Source organism: Anser brachyrhynchus, assembly GCF_964034855.1.
Source record: "Anser brachyrhynchus genome assembly, chromosome: 4".
Lineage (NCBI taxonomy): Eukaryota > Metazoa > Chordata > Aves > Anseriformes > Anatidae > Anser > Anser brachyrhynchus.
In genome coordinates, this window is record NC_137698.1 from 19,000,197 (window position 1) to 19,020,183 (window position 19,987).

General features: G+C 41.9%; 2 protein-coding genes across 28 annotated transcripts in view; one reads left to right on the forward strand and one right to left on the reverse strand.

Moving 5' to 3' along the window:
- The window catches only part of FGL1 (fibrinogen like 1), a 36,216-nt gene extending 25,687 nt beyond the window's left edge, over positions 1–10,529 (reverse strand). For 2 of the 8 annotated variants that reach the window (XM_080589599.1, XM_080589601.1), the window contains exons 1-2: positions 10,219–10,523; positions 477–5,041 (exon numbers count right to left, since the gene is read on the reverse strand). The gene's annotated coding sequence lies outside the window, so the exon portion shown is untranslated. The other 6 variants (XR_013950321.1, XR_013950322.1, XR_013950323.1 and 3 more) reach the window with 6 other exon arrangements.
- Positions 10,530–11,634: 1,105 nt separating this feature from the next.
- Positions 11,635–19,987, forward strand: part of PCM1 (pericentriolar material 1) — a 42,462-nt gene continuing 34,109 nt past the window's right edge. For 7 of the 20 annotated variants that reach the window (XM_080589605.1, XM_080589621.1, XM_080589623.1 and 4 more), the window contains exons 1-5: positions 11,830–12,104; positions 15,549–15,667; positions 16,286–16,531; positions 17,582–17,854; positions 18,426–18,596. In XM_080589605.1, the coding sequence (XP_080445731.1) occupies positions 15,572–15,667; positions 16,286–16,531; positions 17,582–17,854; positions 18,426–18,596 (786 nt within the window). In that variant the 5' untranslated portion in view covers positions 11,830–12,104; positions 15,549–15,571. The other 13 variants (XM_080589624.1, XM_080589609.1, XM_080589612.1 and 10 more) reach the window with 7 other exon arrangements.

The following is a 19,987-nucleotide window of genomic DNA, read 5'->3' on the forward strand; positions in this document are numbered from 1 at the left end:
AAAAAGAAAAAAGAAAAAAAAAAAGATTAGACTATATAACTAAGAGTGCAGTGTATCAAATGCAATATTAAACTAAACAACAAAAAAAAAGGGAAATTCAGATTAAACACTGGATCTGTAGGCTGTTTGTGAAACTGGATCTGAAATTAGGAGTGGAATAGTAATTTATGACCTTGTTATCTTCCGTGTTATAGAGATCTCCTCTAAAATGTCTTCAAAATGGGCTCTTAAATGTGGACAATGAAAATACTTATGGTCCTAGAGCTACAGAGAAACAGTGGTTCTGCTGATATGTTTTGGTTGTGTGAAATGAGCACGTTTAATAAAACCAAACCGGTTACGCCTTGTGCCTCCACCTTGTCATTTTTTGCACCCAGGTATGATCTCAGTCACTAGCATTTTGCTAGAACACTTGGAATGTGCATAACAGCAAATATTACAGAGTGCTGAGATAACAGCAGTATCAAGTGGATTACCTTCTCCATCCTTACAGATCTGGTGAAGGTCTACAATGGGGATCCTGTCAATTCTTCAGCCAACATGCAGGTGTTTTTCCAAGGTCCAACCAGGTTAGCTATTTTAGCTAGTTTTGTAACTGCCAGTTGCTTTTTCCTTTATTGTTTCTGATGGTTATTATGTGGATCATCAAAACTTACTTTCTTCTTCACCAGTAATGAATTGTCTAATCCTTGGCTAGCCTAATGCTTGGTTTGGGGATTTTAAATGCCAATGCCTCTGCCCTATGCCTGCTTAATATATTATCAGGTCTCACAGGGATAAACAGACACTTTATCTTCCTGTATAAATCAACTCAAAACTCTTTGCTATTGCCTTAAGAGGAAAACATCTTTCCAATGTAATGTTATGCAAAAACAAACAAAACAAATCAAACAAAAAACTTTAGTTTGGTGGCCTGATAGATGCTCTGTAGCCATATTATAGTAGTCTAAACATTTTTGGCCAGTTACATTTTTGCAGCAAAAGCATTTTTGCGACAAATCAGCAAAGAAGCTAACAGTTACTACTATTACTCAAATGCTGTGTTAATTACTGCTTTTGTTTCAGTGCCCTTAAAAATCTTTCTCCCTATCTTCTCACATCTCTGCAGTCTCAGTTAAACTTTAAACCTTCACTTCTTTTTGTCTCTAGTCTTCATATGCCTGTGTTTATTGTTATTATTGTTTTTTTGGCTTTCTTTTCCTTCGCCCTGGAATAATAAAGTAAAATTAACAAGATAAGGCCAGCAGATGCACAAGGAAAAATCATCATGTCTCTGACATAGCTTTCAATACTAATTAAATTGGACTATCTCAAAAGATAATCCATTCAGTTTCTGTGAGGGTGCATTCATTAGTATGTCTGCTGATGGTAGCACTTATAGCAGAGATCTTTGTAGGAGGAATTAGTTACTGTCAGTCTAGAGGCTCATTAGCGTTGACATAGGACTTCCCCCAAAAGGTATGTTTATTTTTTAAGTAACAAGACATTCTTTAAGCCATATTGTTTTGGCTCACGTTTTTTCCCAAATCCTGAGATGTTATTTTATAACAGTAGTAGAGAACTATCTACAGTAATGCTTCTTGCAGATCTAAGGTTCCTTACTGCACACTTTTTTAGTCTACCACACGCAATAAAAAATGGTATTGAGGAGCTGGTACTGTTTTATTTCTTTGAAGCACCTTTTTAATTATTTTTTTATTTCTATTTTTTATATAGTAACAAATTTGCAGCTAATTCCAGAAGAGGGACAGCAAAATAAAAAGAAGAAAAAAAAAATCATTCTCCAAATGTAAAGTGGGAATCAGAGTGATGATAATTTAAGCTCCTAGAAGAGACATACTACCAATATATGACATCCTATATTAAGGATGAGAAAATACACAGTTATGATACATAGAAGACTACAGTAAAGACATTGTTACTAAAACATTCTAATATCTATTTAATTTATTGGTTTTCCTTAACAGCATATTTTATTTTTATGTAAGACCTTTTTTTTTTTTTTTTTTCAAGATACAAAGAAGGAGCTGTATTTTAAGGATAAACCACAGTGACAAAAAAAATTGTAGTCATTGTATTAAGGCATTTTTTTTCCTCTTAAATTCTGCTTCCACCTGCTGGGCAGTGAGAGGTATGCCACTGTGACAATAGCATCTTGCCAACAGAATTGCCAATACTGTGCTGAATATCCAGACATGGTACCCGAGGCCAGGATAAAAGGACGTTATAACTTTTATAATACTATATACACTATATTATATATACTGTATGTTATAAATTACTCTTTTAGCCAGAAAGAATTAGCTTATTGAGTAAGCGATCAGCAAGCAAAACAGCGCTGGGCGGCCGGGGAGTCCATGCTCCTCCAAATGGCGCGCACCACCCCCCCCCCCCTTTCGCAGTCCCCTTTTATCACCGAGGTCTTCCGGGGTTACGCAGCCCCCCTGCCTGGCACTGCGGCTGCGTCGGCTGTTGCTCGGGGGTCGTCTCCGGTCCCTCTGGTGGTCGCACGGATGAAGGCAGCAGTCTTCCTCTGCTTGGTGTGTGGTGTTTTCCCCTCCTGAATTGGTCATGTTGGTTTGTCTTAAGATAGGGCAGTGGGTTATCGGTTTTGCAATTATATTGTTTACACAAAGTTCTCTCAATCTTCTGTCCGAGACAGCAACAGGCAGGGTGCCTCAAGGTTCTCGCCGCCACCTGGGTGACTCCCTTTGTTCCTTCTTAATATAGCCATGGAAAATAATGAACAAACATGCTTTATACATCACAATCCCCCTTTTTTTTTTAGTTAGTTATTTTGTTCATTAATTCCTGGTATGCCTGACTACTGAGCATTAAAGTTTCAGCAGTTTCAGCATCCTCATCCGTGGTTATGGGTTCATATTTAGCACGGATATGCATCAAATGCGCTGCTTCTAAACGGCTTTTTACAATCGCGATTACTCAGTTAAAAATACATGGTCCAAAGGTTAGCCCTAACACTAATAACAACAAAGGTCCTGCTATTGTTGACAGCAAAGTTGTAAGCCAAGGTGAATAATTAAACCAAGATTCGTACCAATTCTGCCTAGCTTCATTCTCTCGCTTTCTCTTTTCCAATCCTTCTCTGAGCTTCATCATTGTATCCCTCACTACTCCAGTGTGGTCTGCATATACACAGCATTCTTCTTTCAAGGCAGCACATAATCCACCCTGCTGCAAAAATATTAAATCTAGTCCCCTACGATTTTGCAAAACAACTTCCGATAGTGACCTTACCGATTTTTCCAGGGCAGTAATAGAGTGTTCAACTCAAGTTAAGTCTTCATCTACAGCCACACGTAGGGAGGTGAACTCCTGACTTTGTCTGACCAGAGAGGCAACTCTCTCAGTGCCCACCCTGGTACCTCCCAGAATTATCAACGTAGCCAATGTTACAGCCGTGATTGGTTCTCTTTTTGTTAGATGGTACTCTGCTACCGTGTGCCGTGTATATACGTACTCTTCAGAATGGTATAGAATTCTTGGTACAATTATTACCTGTATACAGAAATCTTGAGACACATTAAAGAGTTTAAGTGATAAACAAGGGGTAACACCCGTCGATGAGCAGACCCATCTAGCGTTATTTGAGGGTATTAACCATTTTTCTTTACCTCCTGGTGTAACCTTCTCTGTAATACTGCATAGATGGAGCTTCTCACTAGGGACCGTACCTACACACCTGCCATTCCCAGTTACTTCCGTCAATGTTATTCCTACATCCCTTCCCCAATTGCATTGTGGAGGGTTGGTGTTACTTGAACGGGTGGCCTCTCCCAGATCCCCAATAGCGTCGTAATATGGAGGCCTTATATCAAGACATAACCAGCAAGGTCTAGGTACGTTTGGATTTGTTTGATTCAATAAGTAATAACTAGCATTCATGATTCTCCACATGTTATTCTCAGTCATCCCTTCACTTTTCACTTCATATTTTTGACCCACTGATTTATTAATAACCTTTAGTGGTTTTGGGCTATTAGAAGTTTGTATTTCAAAAGCTTGTATAGGTTGAATCCTTAAAATACTCCCTGACAGTTCTTGGTTTGGTCCCACCCGTTGGGGGTTCTTAGCCTCTTCTTTCTTTATATATATTACACCTCCCCTATCAGCTCCAGATTCATAAAACCTGATTCCCCAACATTGTCCTAGGGTCCATCTTTGATCATCCGGTTGGGTTATATTGATGTATGTGAATTTGCAATTCATGTGATCTGACCTGTAGTGCCGTAGACTTCCACCATAGAGGGTGGTTAGTCCGCCCTTATTCTTCCAGTTACATCCTGGTGGCCCATGCCCCGCCTTCAAATATTTATCTGCTCCAGCCCCGGGATTCCAGTCTGTGGCGATAGTCTCACAATTCCAATAAGCACAATAGTATTAATTTGGATAATTACAAAAGGCCTTCCCGGGTTAGAACTTGGGCACATATAGAAGCTTAGTTGATTAGAACACGTTTGCTATATTTCAACCCCAGGTTACAAGGTCACACAGTAAGACCTTAAAGCTCGGGCCCCCAGCAGTAGTTATCTGCTGCACAACATGGTGATCTTCCCATCTAATTAGACTCCATGTAAAAGGTTTATGAGGGTGCGCAGACCCAGGAACAATGAAAACAATCACACCTATTACTATGTATCGCAAAAAGTGGCTAGGGCTCATTTTCCGGAGTTCTTTACCTGGCCACGCAGTTCCCCACTGTTTCACTCTCTGCCTCGCTTGTCAGTTCGGTTGCGGCGAACTACAAGGTGCAGGTTCTTCTCGGCAGCAGTAATGTTCTTCAGGGGAGTTTCTCGGGTAGCCGCGACCTCTTGACCTGTCACCGATCACATAGGGTCCCCCTCCTCCCCCTTTTTACGATACATAGACAGTGACAGTATATATTATACTTATCGAGTTCGTTTCAACATGAGCTTTAAGTCATCAGGGCCTGCGATCGCTTCCCATTCGCTTGTCTGGATTGGTCCTTTCACACGACTGGCATGCATCCACCCCTTCTCAGCCATCCGGATAGCTGTCTCTGTGGTAAGTAAAACAACACAGGGGCCTTCCCACTGTGGTGTTAAAGACGTTTCCTTCCATGTCTTAATTAGAACCCTATCTCCAGGTTGTATTCTATGGATTGCTATATCTAATGGGGGATGCTGTGCCACCAAGCCTTTTGCTTGTAACTGCCTCCGTCGGTTCATAAGCTGTATTAAATAAGGTGTTAATTGGATATCCTGTACCTGGGGGTGATCAGATGGCATTTCTAAATCATAAGGCATACAATACAGCATTTCAAAAGGTGAAATTCCAACATCGGCTCGGGGCTGTGTTCGGATATTCAATAGTGCAAGCGGTAAACATTTCACCCAGGAGGCCTTTGTGTCCATCATAAGCTTTGTTAGTTGTCTTTTAATTTCACCGTTCATTCGTTCCGCCCTTCCAGAGCTTTGAGGGTGCCACGAAGTATGATATTCCCAATTTGTCCCCAAAGCTTTCATAGTCTCTTGGGACACTTTCGACACAAAGTGCAGACCTTGGTCAGAATCAATTGTTTCTATAATCCCGTATCTCGGTATAATATTTTCTAATAGTACTTTCACCATGGCATGGGCCGTTTTCCTCGTTGTTGGGAAAGTTTCGACAAAAGGCGTGAGATGATCTACAATCACTAATAAGTATTTGTACCTTCCTACTTTTGGAAGCTCTGTGAAATCCAGCTGGATTTTAGCAAAAGGCCGGTGCACCAATTCCTGACCTCCTAACACCCTTTTCCTCATTTGTCAGGTGTTCACTCTCCTACAGACAAGGCAATCATTCACAACTCGTTTTGCTACATTGTATATTCCAATACACATATACCTCGTAGCAAATTGATCCACTAGTGCTTGAGCTCCCCAATGAGTGTTTTCATGAAACCTCCGTAGCACTCTTAAAGCTGCAGACTTAGGGAGCATTTCCCGTCCATCAGGCAATACCCATTTACCCTCATCTGTCTCTTTTATACCCATTTGAGCCATTTTATCCTTTTCTGGCTGCGTAAAGCAGAGCAATGTATATATGGGCCCGTGTAAGTAGCAATGCGAATTTTTCCCTTCCTCCTCTTCCCGGAACGAGCAACTACATTGTATGGCATCACAGCCGAAATCCTTCCAACAGGCATAACATGGAAATTCCTTTAAGTCTTTTCCACAGTCTGGGCAATCTTTCCTCGTTCTTATAATTCTTATACTCATTAATGCTGCCCTCTTTGCCTCCTGATCCGCCAGGTTATTACCCCTAACCTGAGGGGTGAGGCCCTTTTGATGCCCTTTTATACGCAATTTCTACAGCAATTTCTTTAGGTTCCCTAATAGCTTGTAAAACCTGGGCAATCAATTCCTGATGTATTAAACCCTTTCCTTGTGAATTGATGAGCCCCCTTTCTTCCCATATTTTACCAAATGTATGTATTACCCCACAAGCATATTTTGAATCTGTATATATTGTGCCACTTTTATTCTTCAGCAGTTTTAGGGCCTGCAAGATGGCATATAGCTCACAAGCTTGGGCCGACCAGCTAGGGCTCAGAGGTCCAGATTCTACTATCTCAAATGTTTTCCCATTTACCAGCGCATATCCTGATTTTCGTTTTCCTTCAACTATTCTTGAGGAACCATCCACGTATATTTGTTCACCGACGGGTAATTCCGCCTCTTCTAGATCAGGTCTCAACTTTGTTTGCTCTTCTATATTTCGGAGGCAATTATGTCCTAAGGACTCATTTGGTTCCCCATAAAGAAATTGAGAAGGGTTCGGTAGGGAGGTTGTTTCTAATGTTAATTTTGGAGAGGAAATCAAAATTCCTTCATATTTTAATCATCTGGCATCGGTAATCCATTTCTCTGCCTTTTGTTGCAATACCCCACGTATATTATGTGGAGATATTACTTTGATTTCCCCCCCAAAAGTGATCCTTTGTGCTTCTTCTACTAACAAGGCAGCAGCCACCACTACCTGCAAGCAATTTGGCCAACCCCGGCTAACTGGGTCCAATAATTTAGACAAATAGGCCACAGGTTTTTTACTCCCTGCCCATTCTGGGGCCAGCACTCCGTATGCCGTGCCTTCTACGCTGTTCACAAACAGAAAAAACGGCCTCCTTAAATCTGGCAAGCTTAACACTGGGGGGCGTGCTAGTTCCTCTTTTAACTTGTTCAGCCGTTCCTCATCTTCCCTAGTCCATTTCAGCAACCCGTCCCTAGTGAGTTTTTCATAGAGAAATTTTACCTTTCCACTATAATCCTCTACCCATTGTCTACAATAGCCTATTAATCCCAGCAACTGCCGTACCTGCCTTTTAGTTCGCGGGGACGTTAAAGCCAATATTCCACTGATTCTGTCTGGATCTAACTTCTTAGTTCCCTTACTTAACTGGTGCCCCAGGTATTTTACCTCTTGCTCCACAAATTGTAATTTTGATTTTGTAACTTTTAATCCCTGTAGGCTGAGAAAATTTAACAGCCGTATACTTGCTTGTCTAACAGCAGTTTCATCCTTTCCTGCTAGTAATAAATCATCTACATATTGTACTAAGGTTACTCCTGGTACCCTGTCATAACCCTGCAGAATTCGTTCTAATGCTTGTCCAAATAAATTGGGGGATTCGGTGAACCCCTGGGGAAGCACTGTCCACCGCAATTGTTGTTTTCGGTGGGTATCCGGATCTTCCCATTCGAAAGCGAAATAATCCCTGCTCTTTTCTTCCAGGGGACATGCCCAGAATGCATCCTTCAAATCTATCACGCTATACCATCGATCTTCCGGGTGTAAATGACTTAGCAGGGTATGGGGGTTAGCTACCACTGGAAATCTAGTTACTGTTCTTTTATTAATTTCCCTTAAATCATGAACCAACCGATATTTACCATCTTTTTTCTTTACTGGCAAAATTGGGGTGTTAAAGGGGGACATACAAGGGTTCAAATAACCCTTGTTGTAGCAATCGTTCGATCTCAGGCTTTAACCCTCGTCTGCCTTCCTCAGACAGGGGGTATTGTTTAATTCGTATTGGCACACTTGCGTTGGTTATAGTCACCTTAAAAGGTGCAATATCCAATTTTCCCACACTGTCAGGAGTATACCAAGCTTCTGGATTTATATCTTGCTCATCCTCTACTCTCAGAGGACACAGTTTAACTTTCAATTCCTTATCTACTACTTCCAGACTTATACCTAATTCTATTATTAAGTCCCTACCCAATAAATTATAATCTGCCTCAGGTACCAAAAGTAAAGACCCTATCCCCAGTTTCTAATTAGATTCAATCAGCACTTCTTTTATAACGGGGACCCCAAACGGTTCCCCTTTGGCCCCAATCACCTGTACCTTCTCTGTTGATATTTTGCACCCCCGAGGCAGAACTTGGACCGTAGATCTCTCAGCCCCTGCCTGTATCTATGAGAAACTCCACCTCCTCTCACTGGGGACCTACTTTTAATTTTATCAAGGGCTCAGTCTTATTCCGGGTCCCCAGCAAATAGAGCCCCTGATACCCCTAATCTTCCTTAAACATCCTCTCATCTTTCATCCTCCGTCAGCATTCCCTTTTCATGTGACCCTTTTTATTACAATAAAAACAAGTCACATCCCTCGGCCTGCGGTCAACTGGTCTGTCGTCTCCCACCAGCCTCCGATGACCCACTCCAGACCCCTTTTTACACTCAATTCTCCTCTGTCCTTCCCTGACCGCCGCCACCATCATTCGCACCTGTTTTTTCTCCTTCTCATTCTCTCTCCTGACAAACACTTTCTGCGCTTCTCTTAACAACTCACCCAAACCCCGATCCTGCCAATCTTCTATGTTCTCTAATTTCTTCCTAATATCCAGCCAGGATTTTGCTACAAATTGAGTTTTCAGCAGGGCCTCTCCCACAGGAGTCCCCGGGTCCACCCCTGAATATAGCTGCAGGCTCTTACGCAGCCTCTCTAGCCATTCTGTCGGGGTTTCATCCTTTTTTTGCTGTTCACTAAAGGCCTTATTGATGTTGTGACCTCTTGGGACTGATTCCCTAATTCTTTGTATAATACTGGTTCTTAAATCTTGCATATGACCACGATGTACGGGGTCCTGATTATTCCAATTAGGTCTCTGCAGTGGCCCTTTAACATCTGCAGCTGGACCTTGCTGATGCTGCTGATCCCAGATTCGCATCCCCGCCCTCCTAATCATTCCCCTCTCTTCTGAGGTAAATAAAATCCCCAATATAGATTGCACCTCCTCCCAAGTATACACGTTGGGTCCTAGGAATTGATCCACTCGTTCTGCTACTCCGAGGGGGTCTTCCAACAAACTTCCCATCTCTTTCTTAAAATCACGGACATCCCCAGAATTAATGGGGACCGCCACATACCCCATTTCAGGCTGCGGACCTCCCATAGATATTTCTCACAACAGATGAAGCCCCCCCACACTCTCAGATTTCTGAGATTCCTGCCCTTACCTTCTAGTTCGGCTTCTAGTTACTGGTCCCTGGATAATTGGATCGACATCACTGTCCGACTCCCCTGAGGACTGTGAGTTAGAGGGCCCTGAAGGGGCTGTGGGCAGGATATAGGGAGGTGGTGATGTCGGGACCTCCAATTCCCGGTTCTTTTTCTTAAGCTTCTCCTCCCCTCCTTTTTCTTTTAAAGGATACAAATTATCTCGATTCCCCGAGCCAATCCAGAAGCTCGCATATTCGCTCTCTTCTAAACAAAAAGGTTCCTTTGCGTTCACATAAACGTTTAAGGCTTGGCACACACAGTCGTCAAACGATCCAAATACGGGCCAATAAAGACGGTCGCCTTGAATTTGCTGACCTCCCCAAACCTCAACACAGTAATGAATCATTTTAATTTATCCTTTCCACGCCTAGAAGGGTGATCACTCCAATTCTTAATCATTAACCCCAGTGGGCTATCTGGCGGAATAGGGTGCAACATAACACTAGGCATTACCCCTCCCATGGGACCAGAAGGCTTACTCTTCTTCTGTCCCATCTTCCGGAGCGCCTTCACACACACACACATACACGCAGCCGCTTCCCCCTGGTCGTGGCCCAGTCCCTCGCGGGATGTGGGAACCGCACTACTGAGGGGTCCGCACTCGCTTCGCCCGCAACTGGACGTCTCACACAGACGCGCTCCGGGATCACCAACCCCAACCGAACAGAACGCCGGCCTATACTTACCCACCCCGCGGGTCTTCGTTCGGCCTTCGTGCACAAAGATTTCCTAGGGGTTTTGCCGGCTTTATTTGCTTGCTGCCCGAAATTTAGGGTTCGTCGGTAGAGGGCCCGAACGGGAATAGCCCCGGCGAAGGCCGCCGAAATCGGCGGGGCGACCCCTCGATAGGTTTCCCGATCGAATTACCTCTATCCGAGTCACGGCACCAAATTTGTTATAATTTACTCTTTTAGCCAGAAAGAATTAGCTTATTGAGTAAGCGATCAGCAAGCAAAACAGCGCTGGGCGGCCGGGGAGTCCATGCTCCTCCAAACGGAGGATGACTGACGGGATTATGCTCACCTTCCACACACATTTGGTGCTGTCCAGAGCTATTCCTTTGATGCCAGGGCATTTGCTGGAGAAAACAAAAATATTTTTATTGAAGTATTTTTGTTTCACAGATTTTTCCAGTGGTTTCGTTCCCTTTCTAAATTAGAGAGAGATTAATATGCCATCTATATTTTTGCTGGAGCAAAAAACGTTGGCACAGGTATTAATGACTGGGAATTCAACTCTACTTCCAGGTGGTATCAGCAGAATGCCTCTAGCCCACCATGAACCTGGAGCTTTACTTAGATACTTAATGTTTCTGCTTTGGAGTTCAGCATAATATATATCCTGAAAATGGTAGCTTATTTTTTCTGTTCTGACAATTGGACACCCACTCCCGCCCACGATGACTGAAGTACAAATCATATCAGCTTTTCTGAAAAAGAAATGGAAAATCCGGGCTGCATTATGCAAGTCCAGGCACTGGAGGACTGATAATGAGAACTTGAAGCTACGGACTTATTGGCCAGCTGGGTGATCAGAGGATAACAGTAAATGACAGCATGAATACTACCCAAAAAAAAAAACAAACAGCCATTGTAAAAAATGGCTAATCCTATTTTTTTTCCTCAGCAAAGTTTTAAGAACCCAGAACTGTAAACTTCAAGCCCTAAAGCAAGTTGCTAAGCGTGTACAGTTGCAATGCAGAAAAAGTAGAAAACGACATCAAACAGATTAAAATGACCTCCACCTTTCCCTGCTCTATTTTTAGCTGGGAATTCCTAGAGGAGATCAAACGAACACAACGCTGCGGGAGTCGGTACTGCCTTAAATAAAGGCTCTGGACCTCATCCGTGGCTCATGGTTTTGACGTCGTGATTTTACTAGTCTTCTTCCAGTTAGGAAAAATCATTTACAGACTTCATCACAGTTTTCATATTTTATTTTAGAAGCAAAACGAGCCCGACGCTTAACAGGCAGCTCCAAGCCAGCTCCCGCTAACCCCGGCACCGCGCTGACTGCCGTCCTGACTGGAAAACTACATCTCCCAGGAGGCGCTGCGGCCAGATAGACCAGGCGCGGGCGTGCTCTCCTCGCGCGGTGCACGCTGGGACTTGGAGTTTCAGCCGTCCCGCCATTCCACCGCGCTGCGCAGGGCTCTCCTCCCAGGGGCGCGCAGAAGCGCGGGAAACTCCGTCCTCCGCGCCCTGACGTCACGTAGCCAGGTCCGGGCGGCGCACCCGCAAGTGCGGAAGGCCACCTGCCATCCGCGGTACTACGGCCACGGTGCGTATCCATCCGCCGCGCCCGCCTCCCGCACCGTGGCGGCGCCTCCAAGATGGCGGCGGCGGCGGTTGGGGCTGGGCTGTGAGGCCCGCGGGCAGCGCCGCGCTCCGGAGCCCGCCGCTCCTCCCCGCTGCTGGAAGGCGACACCTGCGGCCGGGGCTGGAGGAGCGACCGGGCCCGGGCCGCCACCCCTCCGCCGCGGGGTGAGGCTGCGGGGCCAGGCGGGGGCCGCCCGCTCCGCGCTGCCCGGCGGCGGGAGGAGGCCGCGGGGCGGGCCCCGGGCTGCCGCAGGGTGAGGGCACGGGGGGCTTCTCCCTCGGCTGCTGCCGCTTGGCCGTGCCGTGAGCTTGGAGGGGCTGTGCGGGCGTTTGCTGAGCTCAGGCTCGCCGAGGAGCTAAATTTAAAGCTGGGCGTGCGGCCGACTTCGGTCTGTGTGGCCCTGTGAGGGATTTTTATAACCGTTGGGTTTTGCAGTTAACCTTTCTCTTTCCAAAGTTCTGAAATGAAGGACTTTTCGGGGGTATTGCAGTTGGGATGAGTGCTCTTGGGAAAACGTGCTAGCAGATCTGTTGTAGATAAAAATACTGAAAAAAAAATTAAATAAAAATTCTAAATTTGTATCTTTACTATATTAGTATCTCTTGTGATACTTCTGAGCAATTTCTATATTGCTGTAGTATGCACAAAATGTGTGTGATCCTAATCGTGTAAATGCTCTGACAGGTAAAAGTTTTGACCGTGATCTTCCACGTTACCTTATTGTTACTGTAGTAAATGTACTTGAGAGGTGTTTTTTTTCAAGTTCCTGGTAATTACTGTAAGGCAGTATGCACATGCTCGAGCGCAGATTTTGTACGGATTCCCTAATGTGCAAGGGGCTAAGATTGCGAATGGGTTGCTGGATGCAGAAATAGAATGGTGGGAGGGCACCAGGGCTTTTATAAGAGGATTTCGTCTGGCTGGTGAAATGTAAAGTAAGGCAAACCACAATTCAGTGAAGTGTGAGGGATAAAAAGCACAGCTGCTTATGTGAGTTTCATTTCCAAGAACGCTGGCTGAGCTTCCATGTTATTATAACTGAGGTGAAGAGAGAAAATAGTGTAGCTCAGTGATCATAGCCCATTTGAATATAACTTATTCGGAAACATGAAGAACAATAATATGAATGCTTAGAGACTTGCTGTCTGAGAAGGACATGGTTCTGTTAATATATTTTTCTTAAAATTCACTTGCTGAAAGTAATCAGGTTACTGCTATTTTTGAGCTGTATTTAGTAGAATACGTTGGCATATGCCCGGGGTTCTTATTTGAGAAGACTGTTCAGAATATTGCGTCTTTGGTAGTGAATTTACTTCACAATTGGTTAGAAATTCTTAGAACAAGGGTAGGTGAAAATAGCTTTTGTGGAAATTTTAAATGAAATAAATGTGAACATTTATTTGTATTATGCGAAGATAAATATTGCCACTTCTCGTTTTTGCATGGAAGGTAGGAAAAATTGCCTTTGCTACAGTTTCGGTAGAATTATATAAGAGTATTATGAGGAAACGGCTTACTGAATTTGACTGTAAACCCAGATGGTCTCTGAGCTTGTCAAGATGAACTCGTTATGCTTAGCGGTGTAGGTCAGGTTGCAGTGCCAGTGGAAATGTCGGGTCTTGCACATCTGCACAGCTGAACAGGCCTTCTGTAACTGGAGAAAGTTTTTATAAAATAGCTGTTGCTAAAATAAGGTAAATTGATAACTATGTTTTTGCTTTGAGTGCTTGTCAAATTTACGTTGAGTTGTTGGAGGAGTTTCTCTGTGAACTTTTTGTAGGATAGTTGCACTTCCACGTGTAAACAAACACACTGTGGAAGGGCATCGTGTTTTTATTTTCTAAATTAATCTGACAGTTCCCCTGGTTGAAAGTGGCACAGAAGGTGTGTTTGTATAGATCTGTCTCGGTTTTGCTCTTACTGATGGCATGGTTTTTATTTGCTTTCCCGGAGCCTACAGCTAGAGCTTACAGAGCCATATGACTAGCCAGATTGGGGAGCTGATCCACTTAAATACTCATCTGGGGTTTTTCCTTGTTTGGTTTGTTTGTTGGCTGGACTAGTTTATAGGTGGTGCCCTCTGGTTGCTTGGACTTGTGAACGCTTGCCTTGGGACAAAGAAGGGATATGAATGGGTGTGCAAGCACAGTGGGGCTCAAATCTGCCACTTTCCAAAGTAGCAGGCGGTAATTATACGGGTATTGTGATTCTGATTGTGGGTGCAGAAGCTGAATTACTCCTGAAGTGTGTTAGCATGGCAGAGGCTGATCCACTGCCAAGTAGAGAGGTGGTTGTGATGGAATGAGCGTACCTTGTAGATCCCGTTTTCTAAATGGTGTAGCAGTAATAAGGTGTGTTTGCATACAAATACTGCTTCGTGGAATTCCACCTACTGTCGTTGGCTGTACGCTGTGATTTTGGTGAAATGCTATATATGTAAATGACATAGGTGTACTAGTACAGCCTTTTAAATGTCAGGTTCCCCCCCCCCCCCCCCATCCTGGAACTGATTATAAAGATGTTTCTTAGATACTTCTTAAAATTTTGAGTTTTAGGTGATTTCTTCAGCTGCATGCTGTGAAGTCTCGGTGTGAAAATTCCTACTAGATAGGATGTAGAAAAATGCTTAGAAATGAACAGTCAATTTTCTGCATTTTTCAGTTAAAGATAAAACGACGGTCATGGGCTAATATTGTAGTTAAACCCTCCTGGAGGAAGTATTTACAAGAGGGTTTCCCTTCTGCCTCTGTAAAGAACTTTGTGTTATAAAGGTGTTATGAGGAGCAAGTTTGTAGCTGTGAGCAGCAGTTAGGATACATAGCTCTTGTTGCAGCCTGATGGTACACACAGCTATGTATTCTGCCTCCTGTTGAGCAGGGTAATCTAATTTTTGTGCTACAAAGGAATACTTTGTTTCTGACCTTTCAGCTTTAACAATTTTTAAAATTAATATTTGTGTCAAAACTAGTAGTGAATGTGAGAATTCCTAAGGTATAGGTTGCTTATGCTGCACGGAATGAGACTGTTAGTGAGAACAGCAAAGCTCTAGGAGAACCATTTATTTCACTAGACACTATTATATCAGCGGCATGGCACTACTTGCTTAAATAACTTAACCTGTAGTAAAGAATATAACAAACTTCCTGTTGATGTCCATTTTCTGTGTATTGTATCAACATGTATTGCTTTCGGTGCTCTGTCAGCTTCTTAATATTGAAACAAATGCAGAACTTCAACATACAGGAGGTGACTTTGGAGGTTGAGTATCGAACAGACACCACTCTGGACCTGAAAGTGCAGGCTTGATGAATCCCAGAGTGGTCTTTGCAAGCTCTCTGCAGTGTACTTTTAAAGTGGGGAATACTGAGATCCTCAAACATTGTTTACTTCTTAAGAGCAGTGATTTAAAAGGAAAAGCAAAAGGGGTGTAAAAAAATATAAAGCTGAGCAAAATGTATGCAAGCACATAAAACCGACACTCCCCTCGCACAGCTTCTTGATTAATTTTTAATGGCAGTATCTGTGTTCTTCTCACTGTTACATTTTTAGTTACAGGGGTTTTAGTTTCCTCAAACAACTTTGTGTTTTCATTTTATTATAAATACGTAGTTGTCATCTCAGATTAGAGATCTCAATGTAAAATATTCTATATGAACGGATTTTAATGTAGCCTATTCCTCTCAACTATTTCTTTTAGATTCTTTTTAGTGGGTGCTTATCATGGCAACAGGAGGTGGTCCATTTGAAGAAGGCATGAATGATCAGGACTTGCCCAGCTGGAGCAATGAGAGCCTTGATGACCGGCTGAACAACACGGTATACTTCACCTTAGCTCTCGGTTGTCGTTTTGTGCTGTATGTTAAAATTAATAAGTAGATTCTGTTAAGCAGGCAACAATGGAAAAACCTAAGTCTTTTCAGTACAGCTTTTCAGGTAAGTATCTACAAAACTGTGAAATCTAAGTAAGTGAGGTAGACAGGAGTGAGCAATGTGTATAATTCAGAGGTCGTGAAAAATAAATGTAGATGTGTCTATGGGAAGCATTTTATGTAAAATCAAATAACTATGCAGAAAAGCATGTTAGCTGTCATTAGAAGTGAAAACTTCTCAATTTCAAAAGTTCTAAATTGCTTAAGAGCCTTTGCCAAGGAAGGGATACATTTTTAGCTTTATCGTAAGCTAATTAAATGCATAGTGAGATGTTACAAGTTAAAAATTTCTTGACAAGCTATTCTGAATTTAAGCAATGGAGAAAATGATATTTTGTAATGTGACATTTGCTCTAGGGATCTTAGTAGCAGTGCATGTTTTGGTATCACTCTTTTTTTTACTTTTAAAAGAGAAGTAAAATCCCTTTCACTGAATTAAACATTTGCTATCCACACAGACAAAGTAAATATGACTACTACTTCCTTTCATTTCCTTTGCCTTAAGGACTGGGGAAGTCAACAGAAAAAAGCAAACAGATCATCAGAAAAAAACAAGAAGAAGCTTGGTGGGGATACTGAAACGAGGCTTACTAATGATATATCTCCAGAGTCTTCACCTGGAATGGGACGGCGGAAGACCAGGACTCCTCATAGTTTTCCTCATGCACGATACATGACCCAGATGTCTGTTCCAGAGCAGGCTGAACTAGAAAGACTTAAACAAAGAATAAACTTCAGTGATCTGGATCAGGTTTGTGTGAATACCAGCTTCCACTGTAAATGTGACTACAAAATTTGTTCAGCTGTCTCTTGATAATTTAACAAATGAATAAAGAAAGCTTTCATAAGCAACTTAGATTTAAAAAAAAAATCTCATGTTCTGTGGGAGCCAAATCACTGTTCCAGTTCTGAACTTGAGGAAACTGGAAAGTTGAGGACCGTGGCTTTTCTTTGCCTGAGGGTATGCCAACAGTCTTTACTTTGTTTGTCTCAATTATTAACAAATGCCTGTGTCCTTAAATCAGTATTTATTACTCATCATACTTGTCTGCCGCTTGAAAATGTCTGTTACCTTATTTGAAAGTATGTTCTTAAAGTGGCATAGTTTTTGATTCTGACCACTGCTATCTTTGTGGATTAAGCAGAAGAGCATCATTAAGAAGTGCTGCTCTGTAGTACAGCGAAAGGTACATCATGAATTCTTGAGCCATAACTGCTTCTTTGGGAATATTGGCATATTCATCCTTCCCTTGTCCAAAGCAATGGGAAGTGAGGGATTATCTCACTGGCAACAAAGCGATAAATTTGTGCTAACAGTTTCAGAATAGAGGCTTGTTAATCTTTGCTAAAGCTTGCTGTTAACTTGTTTGGGTTGTGAAGATTCTTTCAAATGTGGTTCATTGTTTTGACTTAGACTATAAAAACCAGGCAGAGCTGCTTCCAGAAATGTATGTTATTGGAACAAGTTGGTGTTCAGAAGTTTTTGAAGAAAAGCTAAAGTATGAGATCATATTCTGCAAGCTTATGCTATTCTTGTTTGTTTTTATTATTCTCTCAAATACCTGGAGAAGTAGGATGCCATTCGCTATAGCAAAGGTGGAGGCCACAGCAAGGTTGAGGAGCTAAGCTCTGTGTGGGACTGCAGAGCCCTTCCGCTTCTCAGCTGGTCTGGGAGGGTGGGTTGTTTTCTGAAAACTATGGCAGAGACCACTGGCACTGTCTTGATTAGTGAAACTAACCAGAGCTAAGAATATATTGGAGAAAAAATAAAGCAATTGTTCTTTGTTTTGTTTGTTTATAGAGAAGCATTGGAAGTGATTCTCAAGGCAGGGCAACGGCTGCTAACAACAAACGTCAACTTAATGAAAACAAAAAACCATTCAACTTCTTGTCACTGCAGATAAACACTAACAAAAGCAAAGGTCCTGCGTCAGATTCCCAAAAAAAGGAAAGCGGGATACCGTTGCAATGTAAAGAGTTGTTTGAAGCTGCTCTAAGCAAGGATTTCTTGCAGAATTGTCAACTCTCTGTTCAGGAAGATGGAAGAGGAGAACCAGCTATGGATAGCAGCCAGGTACTTGCTTAGCCTATAAGATCTACAGAATAAGCGCTCTTCGAAAGGTTTTAATGACCCTATTACTTTTCAGTGCATCTTTCTAAATTTCCAGTATAACTGTTGTAGTTAAACTTTTATTGGATGTACTTATTATTAAATACTGTTCTACAAGGCAACCTGAGGAAAAGATGAAACCAAGTTTAATGTATCGTCCATTAGAACTTACTGTACATTTATTACAGTTTAAAAATAAATAAATAAGTTAATTTTCATCACAGAAGTTGATTCTCTGCTATACAGTTCCAGGAAATAGTCTCATAGTTCAGTATTTTCATATGTTAGTAGTATCAGCTCAATTCTGTTAAGGCTATGTCGACAAGAAGCCCTGTGCTTCAGCACTTCATGCATGCATATATTCTCGTTACAAAGGCTTTTGACTTATAAGCACATTTATGTAAGTGGTTAAATGATTGAAAGTACAGTATGTCACCCTATTGCTGCTACTTTACTGTTGCTGTCACCATGTTTTGTGCATTACAGACCTTACAGCTGTAGCTGAATGCTTTCAGTAATTTCAGTGTCTTTACAGATTGTGAGCAGACTAGTTCAAATTCGCGACTATATTGCTAAGGCCAGCTCCATGCGGGATGATCTTGTAGAGAAAAATGAAAGATCGGCCAATGTTGAGCGTTTATCACACCTTATAGAACACCTTAAAGAGCAGGAGAAATCCTATCTGAAATTTTTGCAAAAGATGCTTGTAAGTTTGAGAACATATTTGTTTCTGCACTGTAAGACTTGATTTTTATAAGGAGTTGACTGTTGCTGTTTTGATGTGCTACTGGGGGTGTTGGTTTTTGAGTTGTAGTACCTTCCATAATTCATTTTTACCACCCCATTTGTTTAGCTCTTGATTTATGCCACTGAAATATTTCAGGCTAGAGAAAATGAGGAGGAGGATGTTCGGACTATAGATTCAGCTGTGAGATCTGGTTCTGTAGGTGAGAGCACATCGCTAAATACTGATGTGCAGTCTGAGGCTTCAGATACCATGGTAAGCTGCTTTTTAGTAATTTAGTAATTAAAGTGCTAGAAGTGAAGGCTCATGTGGGTTTTGTTTTGTTTTTTCCTCCTAATTGTTGTGACAGTGACATGATCTGCAGTTCAATTCAAAAATATTAAATCCCCTAACCTGTTCAGGTGGTATACATGCACATGTGGGACTTTCTTCAATATGAATTTAAAAAATAATACTTCTCTCACAACAATATCTTGATAATTTTTCTTTAATCTTTGTTCAAAGGAGATTGAAGGGTTAAATGTGTATTTCGGTAGAGGTATGCACGGAACTGATGTAGGAAGGAATAGTTTTTTATGTGACTTTTCATCTCTAAGTTTTCCTGTTGGTGGGAAAACTTACTGGTGCTGGGTAGGGATGAGAGGGTTATAAATGAGTGATAAGTGGGCCATTGGTCAAACAATTTCCTAGTCACATGGTAGAAATACTGGCCGAACACAGAAGTTTCTCTTTTTTTTGAGAGAGACAGATGGACACCTGATAGTAAATGTTTTCTGAATTAATCCTGAAATGCACAGACGATCTTCTTTCCTATCTGTGAAACCTTTATATCACAAGCAGTTCTTGTAGTAGACAAGTGAAAGTGCTGTCCTATGTTCTATGTCTTCCAATACTTCCAATGCACTGAGGAAAAATAATAGCTGGTGCTCTTGTACCCGGTTAGTACTCAGTGCTCCACAAATGGTAAGAACTGAAGCACTTAGATGTAAAACAACAGTTAAGATCTTAAGGGATCTTTGTAATTCTGAAATAATTTTTTGTTGTCGTAAAGAAATACAACTACAGACACGGAATATGTATTTTTAACTTTATAAAATTTAATTTAAAAAAAAGTGGAAAAAAAACAGATTTCAAGAAGTATTAATATAAACATGCATTTTTCTTCATCTTTGCAAAAGGAGTTCTAGTTTTCTGTTTGGCTCTTCATTTTGCAGCTGATTTCTCTTTATACGCAGTTTAAATATATGCAGAATGAATACTTCTGCTCTTGTGAAGTTGATTGCTATGTGGAGTTTCATTGTTACACATTGTAAGAATGACTAAAAATATCTTTGCTCTTTAGTAGATTTTAT